The sequence below is a fragment of the Vigna umbellata genome, chromosome 6 (assembly GCF_029865625.1).
Source record: "Vigna umbellata cultivar VRB3 chromosome 6, Vumbellata_1.0, whole genome shotgun sequence".
In the NCBI taxonomy this organism is placed as follows: domain Eukaryota; kingdom Viridiplantae; phylum Streptophyta; class Magnoliopsida; order Fabales; family Fabaceae; genus Vigna; species Vigna umbellata.
The window spans coordinates 12,948,136-12,968,961 of NC_142170.1; the positions used below are offsets into that span (position 1 = coordinate 12,948,136).

The following is a 20,826-nucleotide window of genomic DNA, read 5'->3' on the forward strand; positions in this document are numbered from 1 at the left end:
TAAAAAATATATATATTTATCCTTCTTAATCATATTACAATCACCCTACAAGATGATGAATAAGTAAACATCATATTACAATCACTACAAAATATGAACAATCAATAATTAAAGAGAAAAATCACCACTAGTAGTCATATTTGTTCTTAGAAATCACAATTTTTTTTCATACTATGTTTACTTTGAAGAGAGTATTGTTAATAAAGAAAGACAAATTATTTATCGTTTGTTTTAATAGTTATGCAAACAAAAATGAAGGTAAAAATTTATAAGTAAATATATTTTTGAATTTGTTTCATATATATGTATGAACAAACTAACATAAGATCAGTTAAAAAATATATTTATAAATATATTAATTCATATTTAATTATATATATATATATATATATATATATATATATATATCGATTTTCAATTACATTATATATGTAACAATTATAATAAATGATATATTATTTATATAATATAAATAATATAATAAAATACTAATTAAAAGTAATAATATATAAATTAAACATTAAAATATAATTTAATAATTAGTAATAATAATGATAATAAAGAAAAATAATACAATTATAATTTCTTTATAAACATATAATTTTATAATTTCTTTTTAAATTATTATACTTATCAAATCATTTGCAAATATTTTTTACTTTTTTTATTTCCTTAATTTGTAGAAGCAAGCTAAGTACTTCTTCTGAAATGGATAACACAAGTCCAAACTAAATTTTCTTTTTTTCAGACAATAACAATGATAGTGACATGTCCCACATTGTGGTTGTGCATGATGCATTATTCACAAAATTCAAGCTTGTGCTACAACTTTCTGCCCATTAACTACTATATGCCAAACATACTCACTTACTGTTCTTCATATGGCCTAGCCATTCTCATACATATTTCTCATCATCTCCATTTCTATTACCTCAATTCATTAAAAAAAAATACAATTCCATTACACACTTTTTATGGTAATACACATAACCTCAAACATTAAACCTATTTATTTCTATGGGGCACACACAAAAATGTAAATGACATAATTATTAATTATCATTGCGTTTCAAATTTGATAATAGAATTTTTTTAGAAATATTTAGTTGATGGTCATTGTCAATTAGTAAATTTAATACATTAATTAATTATTTGTAGAATAAAAATATATTGATAAAATTATTTTAGTAAAGTTTATTGACAAATATTGACATTAATCAACAAATATTAACAATTGCAAATTTGTCTATGTTATAATATTTATCTATAAAATATCGTGATTGAGTTTTTAAGATGAGACAAATTTTAGGTAAATAATTTTTAATATTTCGATTAATTGCCATTTTTAATTTCTAAAATGTAATGTACTGACTTGACAATTAGTAATAGCATGGTAATATATTTTTTTAAAAAGAAAACATTAACTTGTGAAAAAAAATGCAAGATTTGTTACATTATTAGAGAAAAGTTCAATATTTCTTAAGACTAATAAATATTCTTAAACAACAGAATGATTATTGAATAATATATGCTCAGTCTCTATAAAGCTGTTCTATAAATTTGGATTTCACATTGTATTTAGTTAATTACAAAGCTTCATTCACTGAGAAGCAACAAAGATTGTATGCTTTAAATGAACATGAATTTGGGACCTTTCAAATGAAGAAACAAACATGCACTCAGTTACAATCAATGGAATGAAGTCATAAACTAAATAAAAAAATCTTCAGATATTTTCCTTGATTTTTCTGAGTAATCCAAGAAGCAAGTAATGTTCTTTAAAGGGTAATTATTTGCTTATATGTCAGACCAATTTTGAGGCTCTAGTACAGCTAGCTAGTGTTCCTCAACATCTTGGACCGGCTATCTGTGCTGTGTATTATTGGAGCTCATCAAAGTATGTGCTGCAGCCATCAGATCAATTACCAAATTAGTACTATATCATTTACTCACTCACTCTAGAAAGAAGATCCATGAAAAAAAAAACATATCAAAAGATCAAAACCAACAACAGTGATGAATCTAGAGAGAGAGAAAGAAAGGAACAACCTTGTTAAAGCAAAGTAACTAGAGAGATAACTGAAGGATGGGGAGAAGGGAAACATCATTGCTAAAAGCTAACCATTGAATAAAAGAGAGTTTCACATATTAGTTTTATATAAAAAGGTAGAAAAAAAAAACATTCTTTTAAGGGAAAAAATTGAACCATTCATTCCTAGCTTAGTCACATCTTTTTCTTCTTCCTTAAATGGATACATATTGAAGAAATGTCAATAGTCTTTAACAGCTGAAATCAGTATTTGGGCTTCTAAATTTTAACATAGTTCTTATTGACTTGTTGTCATAATTTCCCACCTTTCTTTTTGGTGAACCTTTTACTGGTAAAGTTGTGTGCCAAGATTCACTCTGTGATTCCTGATCAATTCAGAATGTAACGAGATTTTAGTCGTACGTCAACTTTACTTTATAATTTAAAAAATTGATTACTTTATGTAAAGAAATATAAACTATGCATATTCATCATAATAAAGTTACAAATAAGAAGTAATTAAAAATGAGCAGTGGCCAAAACTGTCATTCTTCCTACAATCATACTTTGCATAGTGTTTTTGTATGACTAACAAACAACTACGTATGCTTCAAACTTATAAATAGTCATTAAATATCAATGTTTGTTTGCTTCATCAGTACTTAAAATTTGCAAGAAAATTGTAAGTCTTTTACTTAATGAACTTTTTCTGTCCATTATCAGTTTTATCCCATCTAAGTTAATATTTTTATTTGTGGTACAATATAAGAATGTAAAGGAATTAATGTTTATATTTCCTTGAAGAGCAGCTAAAAATGGATAATGTTCTCTACATACGTTTGATTTGAAAAGAACAATGAAATAGACAGTGATGATTTTTATAGTTTTTATTTTGTTTTACACCATGATGTTGTGTATTGTATAACAGGCTTACAGACATTGTTGATAAAAATAAGAAAAGAAAAGTAGAGAAAGAGGGTGTTGATCATGTGGGTGACAAGGTGGTGGTCAGTGATAGCAGTTAGCCATTAACAGTATTTATGTGTAAGTGTTTGTGTGAAGCGAAAGCAGATGTTAATGTTGGTGTTCTTCCCTTAAGTCAAAAAAATGGCACTGAAGAAAACATGTGAGCAGAAGAGAAAGAGAGGTAGATCCAACAGTGAACGTTTGCATGTAACAGGTGAGAACAGTAACGGAGACACAGACTGAGTCTTTCTGCTCCTAAGATCAGCCAAACCCGACCAGAGCGTGCACCCCAAAGCACTTGTTGCTTTTTCTCCAAACTATTTGTTTCCCAATATCATCACAACGAACACCACTGTCACTCTTCTCTTAATTCCCTTTCAACCATTCAACTAATCTACTATTTCTTATACATCATATATAAATACTCATAATTAACCTCAATCTTAATCTTTCGAGAATGATTAATGATGTCTGTTATCGTCTGTAGTATGGTGTGAAATGAGAGAAGCTTGTGTTGACTGACTTTCGATTTGGCATTATTCCCCACCACCACATACACAATGGTAGGTAGAGCTGTGACCATATTTATTCTTAATGAACGTGTTACATATATAAAAGAGTATTTTATAGAAAAATCTGTGCAACCTTTTTTTGATCACTGTTCTTGCAAACGTTCTTTCAAGTCCCAAGGTAATCTCATCATCTAGGACCTGACTATTTTTTTTTTATTTTTTCTCACTCTCTCTACCTCTTTTGTATATTTATTTTGCCCGTTGTTATGTCACACTTCGCAAGTGATTTCTTGTCTCCCTTTCTTTACTTTATTGGGTCTGCTTTACCAACATTGGATTTCTAACTCCTCTTCATCCTCACTCTTCCATTATGCTTATTATTTTCTTAACTCTCAAACTTATCTTTTGCTTACCTTTATTTATCTACCTCTCCCTCCACTCCTCCTCCACCACTACCACTATCCTTCCCTTTATATCTCTTCTGTCTTTGATAATAACCTATAATCCTTTCTATACTCTCATATAGCTCTTCCTTTCTCACCCTCTCATCATGACTCACCCCTTTTGCTCCAACGACTTCAATGCCTGGTTTGACCTCAATTCTCCATTCCTTTTCTCTTCTTCTTCATCACCTTGCTCCAACCCTCCATTCTATTTTCCTTCGGCTTTTCATCATCGTCAATTTTCTCCCCCCAAAGAAGCACTTCCTTTCCTTAACCTAAGCCTTGCAAGGGGTGAAGATCTTGAATCTTCCTTCTGTGCCATGGAAGTCAACAGAGAGAAGGAGAGAGAATCAAGCATATCGTCTAATAATAATAATAACTCTTTGGATGATGAAACTGTGACGGTGGCTTTGCACTTAGGGCTTCCAACCACTACTGCTTCTGCTGATTCGACTTCAAACACATACTCAGACAGAGAAAAAGCCATTGCTTGTGAGTATTCTCCTAGTAGAATTAACAAGGGTCAGTATTGGATTCCTACCCCTGCTCAAATTCTCATCGGTCCAACACAGTTCTCCTGCCCCCTTTGTTTCAAGACTTTCAACAGATACAACAACATGCAGGTAACCATTAATTCAAGATGGTTCATATAGAGAGAAAGAAAAAAACATCGCTTTCTTTCTTTTAATTACTTTTTTCACTCCTACAATCCTACCACATACTTTCCCAGATCTTACTTTTGAGCAAAATTGTTGAAAAGGAAATTTCCATTTGTAAATATCACCACTTTGATTATTTTTAGCCTATAACCTATGTTGTCTTCAATTCGTTTGTGTGTAGTGTGTAATTTAGGGTTTTTGTAACAACTGTTGCATGTCCTTTTTTTTTTATCTTAAGCTAATCAATCTCAAAGGTTTTACCATGACCCTTTTGTAGTCGAAGAGACGAAAATGGAAAAATCCCACTCCAATGAAAGATGAGTACTATTTAAGGCTATATATTTTTGTGGACCTGCAAAGTGTTATTAACTGGTGTTAAACAGAAAACAGGAGGAAGTAAACTATTGATATCTAGGGCTTATTAAATCTTAAGCTAAAGATGTTATAGAGAGAACAACGTTAGCAGCAACAGGAGGTGACATAAAGTGAAAGAACATGAATAAATTAAGTTTTCATTTCAGAAGTGTATAGTACAACACGCATGGAGTGAGGTTTTATTTTGATCTCTACAAAACATAAACAAAAATAGCTGTCCAATATTCCCTTGTTGGGCTTCCGAGCTACTACTTTATTAGGATGCCCTACATTGTTACCTTTTTCTTTACTCCTAGACCGTAGGTGACTAAGAAGTATTGAAACATGTTGAAAAAGACGCGGGTCCTTGATTATCCTTAGGCTTTCTGACTCAAAATCTTGGCCTGTTCGGGAAAATAATTCTTGATCTTAACAATGTTACATGCAATGCAACAAAGATAGTGTTTGTAGGGAATGCGATTTCACAGTGAGGCTTTTGGACTCTATCGATGGTTCCAAATATTTTACATGTGAATGCGAGTGAGTGAATGATTTTCATTCTTCCCAACCCCACATCGATCCCTTTTGAACTGTTTACCTATTTGCTCTTGAATGATGATGATGTTGCTCCAAAAATTAACCTATGCAGATGCATATGTGGGGGCATGGATCTCAATATAGAAAGGGGCCAGAGTCTCTGAGGGGAACTCAACCAACGGCAATGCTTAGACTCCCTTGCTATTGTTGTGCTCCTGAATGCAAGAACAACATTGACCATCCAAGAGCAAAGCCTCTCAAAGACTTTAGAACCCTTCAAACTCATTACAAGAGAAAGCATGGAATCAAGCCCTTCATGTGTAGAAAATGCTGCAAAGCTTTTGCTGTTAGGGGTGATTGGAGGACCCATGAGAAGAACTGTGGGAAGCTCTGGTATTGCTCTTGTGGGTCCGATTTCAAGCACAAAAGATCCCTCAAAGATCATATCAAGGCTTTTGGGAATGGACACAAAGCTTATGGAATCGACTGTTTTGATCATGATGATGAAGCTGGCTCTGAAATTGAGCAAGAAAATGTCAATGAACCTTTAGTTTCAAGTCATGGTTGATGTGTGACAATTGATGATTCTCATGTTTTCAAACTGATATTAAATTCTTGACTATGACTGCCATCACTAACCATTTCTCTTTCTCCACTTTCCCTTTTTTTCTTGTTTCTTGTTTCTTCATTCCTCATAATCAAATTGCTGTAACTTCTCCTTTTTTCTCATTTTGCTTCTGCTTTCTCCCTCTTTTCCTTTCTCTTCCAAGCATACAATTTTTTCTTACCTAATACACCTCATGTTTTTAACTTAATACCTTAAAAATACACTTTAGTAATCATTGCAGACTATGATATATGCAAAGAAGATCACGTGCATGTTTCAATTTGAATATACTTTTCTGTCAAGATTTGTATAGTTTTATACAACATTCTCCTTTATTATGTAGATTATTCAGTTTTAATAATGGAATATTGTTATTATTTAAAAACTAAAACAAAAATTATAGCGCGTGTTTATAAAAGTTTCTCAAAACTAAGATAATATGTTATACGTTTATAATTATGCAAAGGGGAAGGTGCGCAGTGAACTTTATTTAAGAAAAACAAAAAGGGAAAAGGGTATAATTATATTTATATATATATATATATATATATATATATATATATATATATATATATATATATATATATATATATATATATATATATATATATATATATATAAACAAGTGCAAATGCAGATAGGGGAAGCTTTTGAGTCTGTGATTGTTCAGCTTTATGACTCATATGATGCTGCTATTTCCCTTTTGCTATGTCCACCATGATGAACCGATCAAATACTATGTTTACTGTGAGACCCTGGATAATTAGCAAATTTAATCCTGACATCACACCACTAACACACACACCACGTCACTGTTGCGGGTAATTAAAAACCCACTTTCAACTCTGATTTTCATCTCTGCAATGCACAGAAAACTGAACCACCATCATTCTCTGCAACATTAAAAACGCACCACTCCTTACATGCACACCTGCCACTTGTCACGTTAGAAACTTACAAATCAGAATTTAGTATGCAGGTGTCAGTCTTGGACATGTTTGTTCAAGCAAACGTTACTTTAACAAAACCAAAGTTTTCTGAGAACCCTTTCACCTGCACACTCATTCATCTTCTTCCTCAGAAAACCAAACTCTTCATTTTCTCCAAATTTCTCTCTAAGAATCCTTAACTTCTCTCTATCAGAAAACTCACGTTTCCTCTCTGATCACAATTGCAGCACCATAGGAATGTTAGTACTGCTGTGATCTCCATTTTGGACCAAACAGAAACTGAATCCAATCTGGTAAGCCTTCTTACTGTATTTCGTTCTTAGGTTTCTGGAAGAATAGAGTTTTAGTGCATGCAAGTATGTAGTCTCAGAGTTCTGCAATTTTTGATTAGATTTGTTTTGGAAGAATCAAGAATATAATAGAAGCATAGTTGGATAAAGCCATTTTCATCTAGGACAAGTTGGAACTTCAATCCGGGTAAGGGAAGCTTATATGTTTAATTCATACTGCTTGATTTTATAATCTGAGTTGCATGTATATGAAATCTGATATTTGAGCCTTATGAACGTTTACTGATATGAGATATAAATTCTGGTTCATTTGCATGTTGTTTTGGATACGCATGAAAGATGTGTGAATGTTATAGAGTTGGAATGATTAGATCGATTGAATCTGTCATGAATGAACACTGCTTAATTGTATTATATATGTTGTTGCTGATTTTTGATTTAAATGTATATTGATTTGATTCTGTATAAATGGAGTATGGTGATTGTATATTTGGAATGATCCAAATGTTGAAATCTGTATGATTTGATGTATTAAATCTGAAAGGAAAGTTGTCAAGTTCATAAAAATCGAAATCTGGAAAATTCTGTTAAGAGTTGAGAAATCTGGTCTCTGTACTGATAAAGGACGTTCGTCCCTGTACGGTCTTAAACCGTTCGGTTTTCAGTTAAGCTTACTTAGACTAGAATTCTTTCATTTGGAAAGAATTCTGCCCGAGAATGAGCGTCCCTAGTTGATGATCTGAGCGTTCGTCTAGCTCAGTAATATTTAAATATTTAAAACTTTATAAATGAGTGACGTTCGGCCTTAAGTAGAGCGTCCGTCCTTAATAACGTTCGTCCTAAATGAAGTTCGACCTTCTGTTGAACGTTCGTCTACAGAGCGTTCGTTTCTATATTGAACGTTCGTTCATAACTGGTGTTCGGTCATATACCTAAACGTTCGTCCTACCCAACGTTCGGTTTATACCAACGTTCGTTCTGATTGTGCTCGGTCATTGACTTAGCGTTCGTTCCAAAGCGGGGTTCGGTTTCTAAACTGAACGTTCGTCCCTATTATTGAATTTTGAGCGAACATAACTGGCGTTCGTCCAAATTGTTAAATTACGTTCGTACTTGGACTGCCAGTGCTGTTCTTCTGAAATCAATTATATTGCTGGTGTATCTAAACACTTATCACTGGTTTTATTCCTTGGGTTCTATCTAGATTCTTTACACTTAAAATCTTTCAATGTATTATTCATCTCTTCTAAAGATCAGTATTTTCAAATTATCAAGAGTTGAAGCATATTAAGTGAATAAATGACTCGTTTCTTTTGTCCAGAAACGTGAAATCAAAGGTTCTGTGATAAGTTCATTTTATTTGATTAAAGAATGCATGACGTTAATATTAAGAGAGTGAAATACAGAATGGAGATATTATAATTATGAAAGGATATGATGGTTGAACACGACATGATATGATTATATGATTTTGAACTTGAATGAGCGTTCCATGGAGGAGCTTCTCAGTTGTATTAAATGCTAAATTTGTAAAGTATGAACATGGACAAGTTACTGATGGCTTGGTCCATCCTGATATTCCGTGATGCTCATCTTCACGTAGAAGGGGGTAGTCATGCGTGGGAATGGCAGGAGGTCATTCGTATCCCTCACTTAGCAGGGGCGAATGATTAACCTCAAGTGGAGGTCATTCGTATCCCTCACTTAGCAGGGGCGAAGGATTAACCGCATGTGGAAGCTGATTAGGTATATCCCGGCTACCACACCACTTGGGTGCAAGGACGCCTGTAACTACATGGTTCATACAGTTCAGTACAGTCTGTTTTATATAGATTTATATGTTAAATTTTATGATTAAGTTGTTTGATGTATCTGTGAATTAAATTGTGAACTGTATGAATGTTGTATTAATTAAACAATATAAGCTTACCCTTGCAATTTTCCTGGTGCTGTTTACTGTCCATGTATAATCCGTCTTGTCAAAATGCAATGATCATCCGTTGTGGATGTGAGCAGAGGGTGATGCATCTCTTGAAGTATTACTGGAAGAAGAAAATTTGGAAGATGCAAACCTGGTTGAAGTTGAAGTAAAAGCTGAACAGTAGAGGCGCGATTCCGTAGCAGTTTTAGTCTAGTGTGTTGTGCAGTATTTTTGGCAGTTGTATATATATATAGTTCTGCAGATCTGTTTTGTATTTATCTGAAAATTTGGAATTCTGTCAAGTGCTGGACTGTATTTTGATATTCTGTATTTAAATTCTACAGAATGGATAATCAGAACTGGTTTCTGTTTATTTTTTTATGAATTCTGAACACTGCAGATTTTACTGTACGTGCTGTATGTTAAGTTTTAAAATTCTGAGCTACTGTAATATTCTTAAGACTGCACTGTTTATCTCTGTAAATGTGATCAGTTCTGGTTAATGGTAATTATCATTATTTGGGATGTTACATTAGTGGTATCAGAGCAGTTTTGTTCTCTTAAGGACACTGTAGGGTTATGAGTGCACTGTGTTTTGCCGTGTGCATTAGATGTCCTATTGTGGTTGAGGGGCATAGTTATAAGGTGAACTTAATCTGTTTACCTTTGAAGGACTTGGAAATAATTCTAGGAATGGATTGGTTGGCTACCAACCATATTATTATAGATTGTGGCAAGAAGGAATTAGTGTTTCCTGAAGATGATGAAGAATGTGTGGGAGTTACATTCGGTCAGTTAAGGGAGGATATAATGGAAGGTGCAAGCTGTTTTCTCATTATGACACATGAAGACAAGGAGTTAGGAGGGTTGACGGAAGCACGGACGTCCAATGAGAGCAGTACGGAACGAGCAGTGGTGAGTGAATTTCTGGACGTTTTTCCAGAAGAGATACCAGGATTGCCTCCTGTTAGAGAAGTCGAATTCACCATTGATTTGGTGACAACGGCAGCTCCTATATCTGTTCAACCTTACCGAATGGCACCTGCAGAGTTGGTTGAACTCAAGAAGCAAATTGAAGAGCTTATGGAGAAGAAATTCATTAGACCGAGCGTATCACCATGGGGAGCTCCGGTACTCTTGGTGAAAAAGAAAGATGGCAGCTCTCGGTTATGTATAGATTACAGGCAATTAAACAAGCTGACCATCAAGAACAAATACCCGTTGCCAAGAATAGATGATTTGTTGGATCAGCTGCATGGAGCAACAGTATTTTCTAAGATTGATTTGCGTTCAGGATATCACCAGATAAGGGTTAAGGAGGACGACATCCAGAAGACAGCATTCAGATCACGTTATGGGCATTATGAGTACGTGGTAATGCCATTTGGAGTAACGAACGCTCCAGCCATCTTCATGGATTACATGAACCGGATATTTAGACCCTATTTGGATAAATTTGTAGTTGTGTTCATAGATGATATTCTCATCTACTCCAAAACCAATGCTGAACATGAAGAACACTTGAGAACAGTACTAACCGTGTTGAGGGAGAAAGAGTTGTACGCAAAGCTGTCCAAGTGTGAATTCTGGTTAAAGGAGGTGCAGTTTCTGGGGCATGTGATATCGTCTGAAGGTATTTCAGTAGATCCCTCTAAAGTGCAAGCAGTGTTAGATTGGAAGAGCCCGCGTTCAGTCACTGAAGTGAGGAGTTTTGTGGGGCTGACTGGTTATTACAGACGTTTCATAGAGGGGTTCGCCAAGATAGTGGCTCCTCTTACTAGATTGACTAGAAAGGATCAGCCATTCGCTTGGACTGATCTGTGTGAGGAACGGTTCCAGGAGCTGAAGATGAAATTGACGAGCGCGCCAGTTTTGATTATTCCAGACACGTCCAAGCCATTTGAAGTGTACTGTGACGCATCTCACCAAGGTTTGGGCTGTGTGCTCATGCAAGAGAGACGTGCAGTAGCGTACGCGTCTCGCCAGTTGAAGATTCATGAACGCAATTATCCCACACACGACCTGGAGTTGGCAGCTGTCGTTTTTGCACTAAAGATTTGGAGGCACTATTTATACGGATCAACGTTCCAAGTCTTTAGTGATCACAAGAGCCTCAAATATTTGTTTGATCAGAGGGAGCTGAATATGAGGCAAAGACGTTGGCTGGAATTTTTAAAAGATTATGATTTTGAACTGCTATATCACCCTGGGAAAGCCAACGTAGTGGCAGACGCCCTAAGCAGGAATACAGTACAAGTCTCATTGATGATGGTGAAGGAGCTGAACTTGGTGGAGAATTTTAGAGATCTAAGATTACAATTTGAATTAGGAGAGAACGTAATAAGGTGCTGTAATCTTAGAATTTCTAGTGATGTGTTTGACAGAATCTGGATGAAGCAACGTGAGGATGAAGAACTGTTGAAGATATTTGATGCACTCGGTTCAGAAAAAGCTAAGGAGTTTAATGCTGGAACGGATGGTATGTTGCGTTATTTGGGAAGAACTTGCATTCCCAATGATGGAGAGCTGAAACGTATTATATTGGAAGAAGCTCATCATAGTCGTCTTAGCATACACCCCGGTATGACTAAGATGTATCAAGATCTTAGGAAATCTTTCTGGTGGCCGGGAATGAAGAGTGATGTTGCACGCTTTGTGGCATCTTGCTTAACCTGTCAACGCGCCAAGGCTGAACACCAACGTCCAGGTGGATTGCTTCAACAATTGGAGATTCCTGAATGGAAGTGGGACAGCATTTCCATGGACTTTGTGACTCATCTGCCACGCACAGTCAAGAATCACGATTCAATCTGGGTAATTGTGGACAGATTAACTAAGAGCGCCCACTTCTTAGCCGTGAATTTGAAGATGTCAATGACAAATTTGGCTAAGCTGTACATCAAGGAGATAGTGCGTCTTCATGGAGTGCCTTCAAGCATAGTTTCTGACCGAGACACGAGATTCACATCTCGGTTTTGGCAATCTTTACAAGGTGAATTGGGAAGCAAGCTACAGATGAGTTCTGCGTATCATCCGCAAACAGATGGCCAATCTGAAAGGACCATCCAGACGTTAGAAGATTTGCTTAGGACGTGTGTCCTGGACCATTTAGGCGCATGGGATGAGGTCTTGCCACTAGTGGAATTCACATACAATAACAGTTTCCAGTCTAGCATTGGTATGGCGCCTTTTGAAGCTCTCTATGGAAGGAAGTGCAGAACGCCACTTTGCTGGTTTCAGGAAGGAGAGAATGTGCTAACTGGACCAGAACTTATCCAGCAAACTACTGATAAAGTGAAATTGATTCGGGACAGATTGAAGACATCCTTGAGCAGACAGAAATCTTATGCAGATAGGAGGAGAAGACCCTTGGAGTTTGCAGCAGGAGACCATGTATTTTTAAGGTTGAATCCAATCACTGGAGTGGGAAGAGTTGTTCGTCCAAAGAAGCTGTCTCCCAAGTTCATAGGACCGTATCAAATTCTGAAGAAGATTGGACCAGTAGCTTATGAGCTTGCTTTGCCTCCTCAACTATCAAACCTTCATCCTGTTTTCCATGTGTCTCAACTCAGAAAGTATATAGCCAATCCCTCTCATGTTTTAGAACTGGAAGACATTCAACTACAACCTGATCGAACGCTGGAGTTGCAACCAATCCGCATTGATGATGTTCGCACTAAATTACACAAGAGGAAGGATGTTCGATTGGTGAAGGTAGTGTGGGATGCCAAGAATGGAGATTCAACGTGGGAGGTGGAGAGTGCAATGAGGGACTTATATCCACACTTATTCATAGGTAAATTCTGAATTTTCGAGGACGAAAAATTTTTGTAGTTAGGGAGAATGTGAGACCCTGGATAATTAGCAAATTTAATCCTGACATCACACCACTAACACACACACCACGTCACTGTTGCGGGTAATTAAAAACCCACTTTCAACTCTGATTTTCATCTCTGCAATGCACAGAAAACTGAACCACCATCATTCTCTGCAACATTAAAAACGCACCACTCCTTACATGCACACCTGCCACTTGTCACGTTAGAAACTTACAAATCAGAATTTAGTATGCAGGTGTCAGTCTTGGACATGTTTGTTCAAGCAAACGTTACTTTAACAAAACCAAAGTTTTCTGAGAACCCTTTCACCTGCACACTCATTCATCTTCTTCCTCAGAAAACCAAACTCTTCATTTTCTCCAAATTTCTCTCTAAGAATCCTTAACTTCTCTCTATCAGAAAACTCACGTTTCCTCTCTGATCACAATTGCAGCACCATAGGAATGTTAGTACTGCTGTGATCTCCATTTTGGACCAAACAGAAACTGAATCCAATCTGGTAAGCCTTCTTACTGTATTTCGTTCTTAGGTTTCTGGAAGAATAGAGTTTTAGTGCATGCAAGTATGTAGTCTCAGAGTTCTGCAATTTTTGATTAGATTTGTTTTGGAAGAATCAAGAATATAATAGAAGCATAGTTGGATAAAGCCATTTTCATCTAGGACAAGTTGGAACTTCAATCCGGGTAAGGGAAGCTTATATGTTTAATTCATACTGCTTGATTTTATAATCTGAGTTGCATGTATATGAAATCTGATATTTGAGCCTTATGAACGTTTACTGATATGAGATATAAATTCTGGTTCATTTGCATGTTGTTTTGGATACGCATGAAAGATGTGTGAATGTTATAGAGTTGGAATGATTAGATCGATTGAATCTGTCATGAATGAACACTGCTTAATTGTATTATATATGTTGTTGCTGATTTTTGATTTAAATGTATATTGATTTGATTCTGTATAAATGGAGTATGGTGATTGTATATTTGGAATGATCCAAATGTTGAAATCTGTATGATTTGATGTATTAAATCTGAAAGGAAAGTTGTCAAGTTCATAAAAATCGAAATCTGGAAAATTCTGTTAAGAGTTGAGAAATCTGGTCTCTGTACTGATAAAGGACGTTCGTCCCTGTACGGTCTTAAACCGTTCGGTTTTCAGTTAAGCTTACTTAGACTAGAATTCTTTCATTTGGAAAGAATTCTGCCCGAGAATGAGCGTCCCTAGTTGATGATCTGAGCGTTCGTCTAGCTCAGTAATATTTAAATATTTAAAACTTTATAAATGAGTGACGTTCGGCCTTAAGTAGAGCGTCCGTCCTTAATAACGTTCGTCCTAAATGAAGTTCGACCTTCTGTTGAACGTTCGTCTACAGAGCGTTCGTTTCTATATTGAACGTTCGTTCATAACTGGTGTTCGGTCATATACCTAAACGTTCGTCCTACCCAACGTTCGGTTTATACCAACGTTCGTTCTGATTGTGCTCGGTCATTGACTTAGCGTTCGTTCCAAAGCGGGGTTCGGTTTCTAAACTGAACGTTCGTCCCTATTATTGAATTTTGAGCGAACATAACTGGCGTTCGTCCAAATTGTTAAATTACGTTCGTACTTGGACTGCCAGTGCTGTTCTTCTGAAATCAATTATATTGCTGGTGTATCTAAACACTTATCACTGGTTTTATTCCTTGGGTTCTATCTAGATTCTTTACACTTAAAATCTTTCAATGTATTATTCATCTCTTCTAAAGATCAGTATTTTCAAATTATCAAGAGTTGAAGCATATTAAGTGAATAAATGACTCGTTTCTTTTGTCCAGAAACGTGAAATCAAAGGTTCTGTGATAAGTTCATTTTATTTGATTAAAGAATGCATGACGTTAATATTAAGAGAGTGAAATACAGAATGGAGATATTATAATTATGAAAGGATATGATGGTTGAACACGACATGATATGATTATATGATTTTGAACTTGAATGAGCGTTCCATGGAGGAGCTTCTCAGTTGTATTAAATGCTAAATTTGTAAAGTATGAACATGGACAAGTTACTGATGGCTTGGTCCATCCTGATATTCCGTGATGCTCATCTTCACGTAGAAGGGGGTAGTCATGCGTGGGAATGGCAGGAGGTCATTCGTATCCCTCACTTAGCAGGGGCGAATGATTAACCTCAAGTGGAGGTCATTCGTATCCCTCACTTAGCAGGGGCGAAGGATTAACCGCATGTGGAAGCTGATTAGGTATATCCCGGCTACCACACCACTTGGGTGCAAGGACGCCTGTAACTACATGGTTCATACAGTTCAGTACAGTCTGTTTTATATAGATTTATATGTTAAATTTTATGATTAAGTTGTTTGATGTATCTGTGAATTAAATTGTGAACTGTATGAATGTTGTATTAATTAAACAATATAAGCTTACCCTTGCAATTTTCCTGGTGCTGTTTACTGTCCATGTATAATCCGTCTTGTCAAAATGCAATGATCATCCGTTGTGGATGTGAGCAGAGGGTGATGCATCTCTTGAAGTATTACTGGAAGAAGAAAATTTGGAAGATGCAAACCTGGTTGAAGTTGAAGTAAAAGCTGAACAGTAGAGGCGCGATTCCGTAGCAGTTTTAGTCTAGTGTGTTGTGCAGTATTTTTGGCAGTTGTATATATATATAGTTCTGCAGATCTGTTTTGTATTTATCTGAAAATTTGGAATTCTGTCAAGTGCTGGACTGTATTTTGATATTCTGTATTTAAATTCTACAGAATGGATAATCAGAACTGGTTTCTGTTTATTTTTTTATGAATTCTGAACACTGCAGATTTTACTGTACGTGCTGTATGTTAAGTTTTAAAATTCTGAGCTACTGTAATATTCTTAAGACTGCACTGTTTATCTCTGTAAATGTGATCAGTTCTGGTTAATGGTAATTATCATTATTTGGGATGTTACATTTACACTCACCGTAATCATTTCCATCAAAATCATTATCTTCTCAATAAAAATGTCTGCTTTTCTCTCTTTTTCTTCTACTATTTTCCATTATAAAGTTGAGACTATTGTGATGAAAAAAAATATTTTGATATATTTTGTCAATATTTTTAATTAGTCAATATTTTTATTAATATTATTTTGATATATTTAGAGTCCATAATGGTTTCACAATAATTTATAGCATACTATCTCTCCTTACTTATTGAAATTGAATTAAGGAAAAAAATAAACTTTAAATTAATACAAAATTTAGTGATTTAAATATTTAAAAAAAGCATAAACTCAGACCTAATTAACCAGCCTCAAGGGTTTGGTTTGGTTTAAATTAATTAGGGCTATGCAAAAAAAAAATTAAGAAAAGAAATAACGCATAATTTTATAAGAAAATTATAGCATATGGTTCTATTATTAAAAGAAACAAACATTACTTATCATTTCAACAACAATCTGATATGACTATAGAATGAAATTTTATCTATAAGAATTAATAAGAAGAAGTACAGCATTGACCAAGTTAAAGTTTGTTAATTTGTAAATTATGAATTGATTAAAGTAAAAGATGGAGTTAATTGGTGACGGAGTAAGTAACAGTAAGAAGCATTTATATTGAACATTGGGAATTGAAGGGTGGAAGATGGAAGAATGCATGCATTGGATGTAGATGGCAGCTTTGTATGAGTAATGTTATGATAGAAAGAAAAAAAAAAAGGGTCAGAGTTTCTTTGAGATGTCATGTCAAAGTACAACAAAACCAGTGTATGAATTGTAGCTACACACTTCACTCTATTTCCCTCATTAACCCAACCAACAAAAACGGGACTCCACGTTCCTTGTCTCCTTCTCTCTCTCTTTCCAACAAACCCTTTTTCCTTTTTTTTTAATTTCTTTTATATGTTTATTTGTTAGGAATTTAAGGATAAAAATGATAAAATAAACTTTTATATAATGATAAAAGATTCATTAATTTATTGTTGTAATATTTTAATTATTGTTGTAATATTTTAAGTAGAGAATAAGATTAATCTCTTATATGATTGAATTCAGATTTCATTATTATTGATATTTTTCCAACAAATCTATTTTTTAATAGACCCAACAATGATATCAACTATGTGAATCTTCTCACTAATATATCTAACATTGTATTTGTTTAAATTAATGGTAAATAAAATAATTATAAAAATAAATTTTTAAATTTTATCTCAAAATATATATCCTTTCTTATCTTGTTGAGCTGAATCGATCATGAAGAGTATTGCATATGGGCATTTTTGAGATTACGAAATGATGTATAACAGAAGAGAAGAACAGTGAAAATGATAACTAATTATGTGATTCTTTTCTTGTTATGTATGGATGGTGTTCAGTGTAACGTCAATCTGTCACAACATCCCCAATCAGCACAAACCTGTCAGATTAACAAAGAATGATGTGATGGAACCTTGTAGACCTTAACACCTTCTTCTATTCTTCATCAAATCAACTTTTCTTTCTTTCTCTCTTTCTTACAAAATATTACCAACAAAAAACAATCACATAGAATAATAGCATTCAATGATACATGTTACGTATACATTTTGGATTTGCCTTTCCTTACTGCAATGCTCAGATTGCAATGAATATCACGACTTTGGGGACCATTGCGAAAACAGTCTTCTTATATATTAATCGAGTAAAGTTTACTTTAGACATACATACACATTACATCAAAATTATATATGCCTTATTATTCTAGCTAGTGCTTAAATTATATATCTACAATTCTCTATTTACTTATTTCTTTTCAATGTTTAATAGAAGATCAATACGTGTACTTTTTTTAGCTAATCGTGAATGATTTTATATTTTAAACTAAGATTGTTATTTTATTGGTGTAGGAAGGATGTTGAATGAAAAAATGCATATTTGTATGTATCATTATACTAAAATTTGTATCCAAATCAAACTTCTTACAGGAACTTGACAATCAATTATAATACAAGAAAAAGGAAAATATTAACAAATTTATTACTATTTTATTTTATTAAATTGACAAATATTTCAAAAGTTAGTTTTTAATCATTTAACATTTTTAATTTTTATTTATTTATATTTATTGTGCTGTAACATGCTTTTATTTATTTATTTTATTTTTTAATTTTATTTATTTTGTCATGACATGTATATAAAATTTATTATATCTTTTTATCCATTTATTTATTATTTTTAAACTAATTTGTCTATACTATTTTTTTAATTTTATCTTTCTATAACTTCTAATTAATTGATCATTTAATAAATTATTTAAAGTATAATTTTTTATAATATTTTTTCATTTTTAACTTTAACTTATAATTATTTGTTCATCTACAAAATTAAATTTAGAACATATATTTTTGTTTTTAATTTTATATTTTTATGATTTATAATTATTTGGCTATTAATTAAATTAAATTTATAAACATATATTTTATTTTTTATTTTGAGAATGATATTATTTTAAAATTATATATATATATATATATATATATATATATATATATATATATATGATTTGTTTGTACTACCATATAAAAGAAATTGTCTCCATAAAAAGTTATTTTATTTATTTGATTTTATTTTAAACTGATTTATCATAAAAATAATAATATATTTCAATTCTATAATTTAATATCTAATAAATTTTTATTTTATTTATTAAATAGAAATAATATTTTTTCAAAATTAAAATTTTATATCAATATTCTAAATGTCAATTACGTATAAAATTTGAATTATATTATTAATGAATTTAATCAAATACATTCTAACAAATATTCACTAGTTAGATGAATATAACAAAAAATATTAGATGGATCATTCCATATATTAATTACATAAGAATACACATTAGACATGAGCATGTCTATATACTCATCATATGAGTCTTGTAACACATTAGATGAGTTTGTTAACTGATTATACCAGTCTAACAATACATGTTAAACTAGTATGCTCGTACACATATTAGATTAATAATATTAATATTAGGCAGGTCTTACCATATACTTTACACAAGTTTATTCATATACTACTTATACCAGTCTAAAATATACATTATATTATTATGCCTATATATTAATTAGACAAAAATCTAACAACACATATATAACAAGTTTGTCAACTCCATGTATTTCTAAGTATCTTCTATACTTTTAAAAAATCTACTCTATTTTTACACACGTGTTATTCTTTATCTTTTTACAAAATATACTATTTATATTTTTATAGATATATTGACTTTCTAAACCTATAAATTATTTTTAAGATTAATTCTATTCAAAACTTAATTATAAACCTACAAATATTTATTATTTTTTTATCAATCTCTAATTCTCTTTTATTAAATAAACCAACATCATTTCATGGATAGACACGAGTTTAAAACTAATGTATTATTAAAAGTATTTGCTTAATATTTTTTATTTAAATTAGTTTTTAAGAAATCTTTAAAAAAATATTTTTCAGTTTAGAAATTAGTTATTATTTAGATAAAATCAATATTAAGATATCATAAATATCTCATATTTAATATTTTGTTAAGTTTTTGTTCTAAATATAGAGTACAAAACAAATTTTTTAGTCAAATCCATTAAACTGAATGAACTCAGGTCAGAACCAACAGAACGATGGGAACAAAATCACCTCCCCACACTTTCAGTCTTCAACGATTTATACGATGGGATGAATTTTAGTTATGGTATGCACAATGACGATTCTTTCAATTTTGAATGAAGCTAGAAAACTTAAAGTGTTCAAGAATACAGAAAGCTATTTTGATTCAATGTATTTATTACAAAAGAAAAATACTAGGCATATGATATACACAATGGTAATCTAACTCTAATCTGCATCTTCAACTTGTTCCAGATTTTGGGTTTACTGAGGGTTGAGTGGGAATAGTACTAGCTGTCCCATCTGAGTCTTCAAATCCTGAATAGTTGCTTCTATAGATGGCTCATTCTGTGTAAAACCTACTTGTTGCTCAGAATTTATGCAAAAACTATTTTCTCACCTCTATAGCACAGTGTAAAACCAAAGATGAATACTGGAAGAGACAATAAGCGTATAACAACAAAAGAAAATGCATGAATTAGCATCCTAAAGCAATCTACCATGTCAAACTAGGAACTTTGATTTTAAGCTTCAAGAATGAAATTAAAACTTACTAACACATTTTTCTAACTAAAACTTGCAATTTAATAGTAAACGCTATTTGCAAGGGATTAGATGATGTATAGTATTGAACAAGAGTTTTAAAAACTTTTAGAAAATTATCAGTTCACACCAATTGAAAGAATCATTGGGCCCTTACAGTACTCTAATCCTATTGACTGTGCACAAGGTGAGGGCAGCCCAAGTACTATTGCAGAAGCTGAACACGGCCCAACCAATACTCCAGAGGCTTCTATTGATCGACCTAAGAGGGTTGTCCGTCAGCCAATTTATCTTTAGGAATTTTGTTACTAAGTGACGTGTCTTCCTTTTAGGGGAAACCGTTATACCATGTGAAGGAATATTAGCTATAAGGAGTAGTGCTTATATAAAGCACATTTCTGTTATGCAGAGAATAAGAAAGTATTATTACGTGTTCTCTTCTGAATTTTTTCCTTCTCTGTCCTGTTTTTCTTTCCAGATTATTCCATTCTCTGTTTTTTCCCTTACACCAATCTAGTCAAATTCTTCTTTAATAACTCTTAAGGAGTTC

The 20,826-nt window shown here is 33.0% G+C and overlaps 1 protein-coding gene and 1 long non-coding RNA gene across 2 annotated transcripts; both read left to right on the forward strand.

The window, feature by feature from the left end:
- The first annotated feature begins 3,751 nt into the window (after positions 1-3,751).
- On the forward strand, positions 3,752-6,155 carry LOC124825208 (zinc finger protein WIP2-like). Its single transcript, XM_047297774.2, has 2 exons — positions 3,752-4,573; positions 5,613-6,155. The coding sequence occupies exons 1-2, from the start codon at positions 4,058-4,060 to the stop codon at positions 6,066-6,068; spliced, it is 972 nt and encodes a 323-aa protein (XP_047153730.1). The 5' UTR covers positions 3,752-4,057; the 3' UTR covers positions 6,069-6,155.
- Positions 6,156-6,857: 702 nt separating this feature from the next.
- On the forward strand, positions 6,858-9,793 carry LOC148196813 (uncharacterized). The gene is made up of 3 exons (XR_015780039.1): positions 6,858-7,350; positions 7,449-7,534; positions 9,364-9,793. It is a non-coding gene; the product is annotated as an uncharacterized LOC148196813 (long non-coding RNA).
- The last annotated feature ends 11,033 nt before the right edge of the window (positions 9,794-20,826 follow it).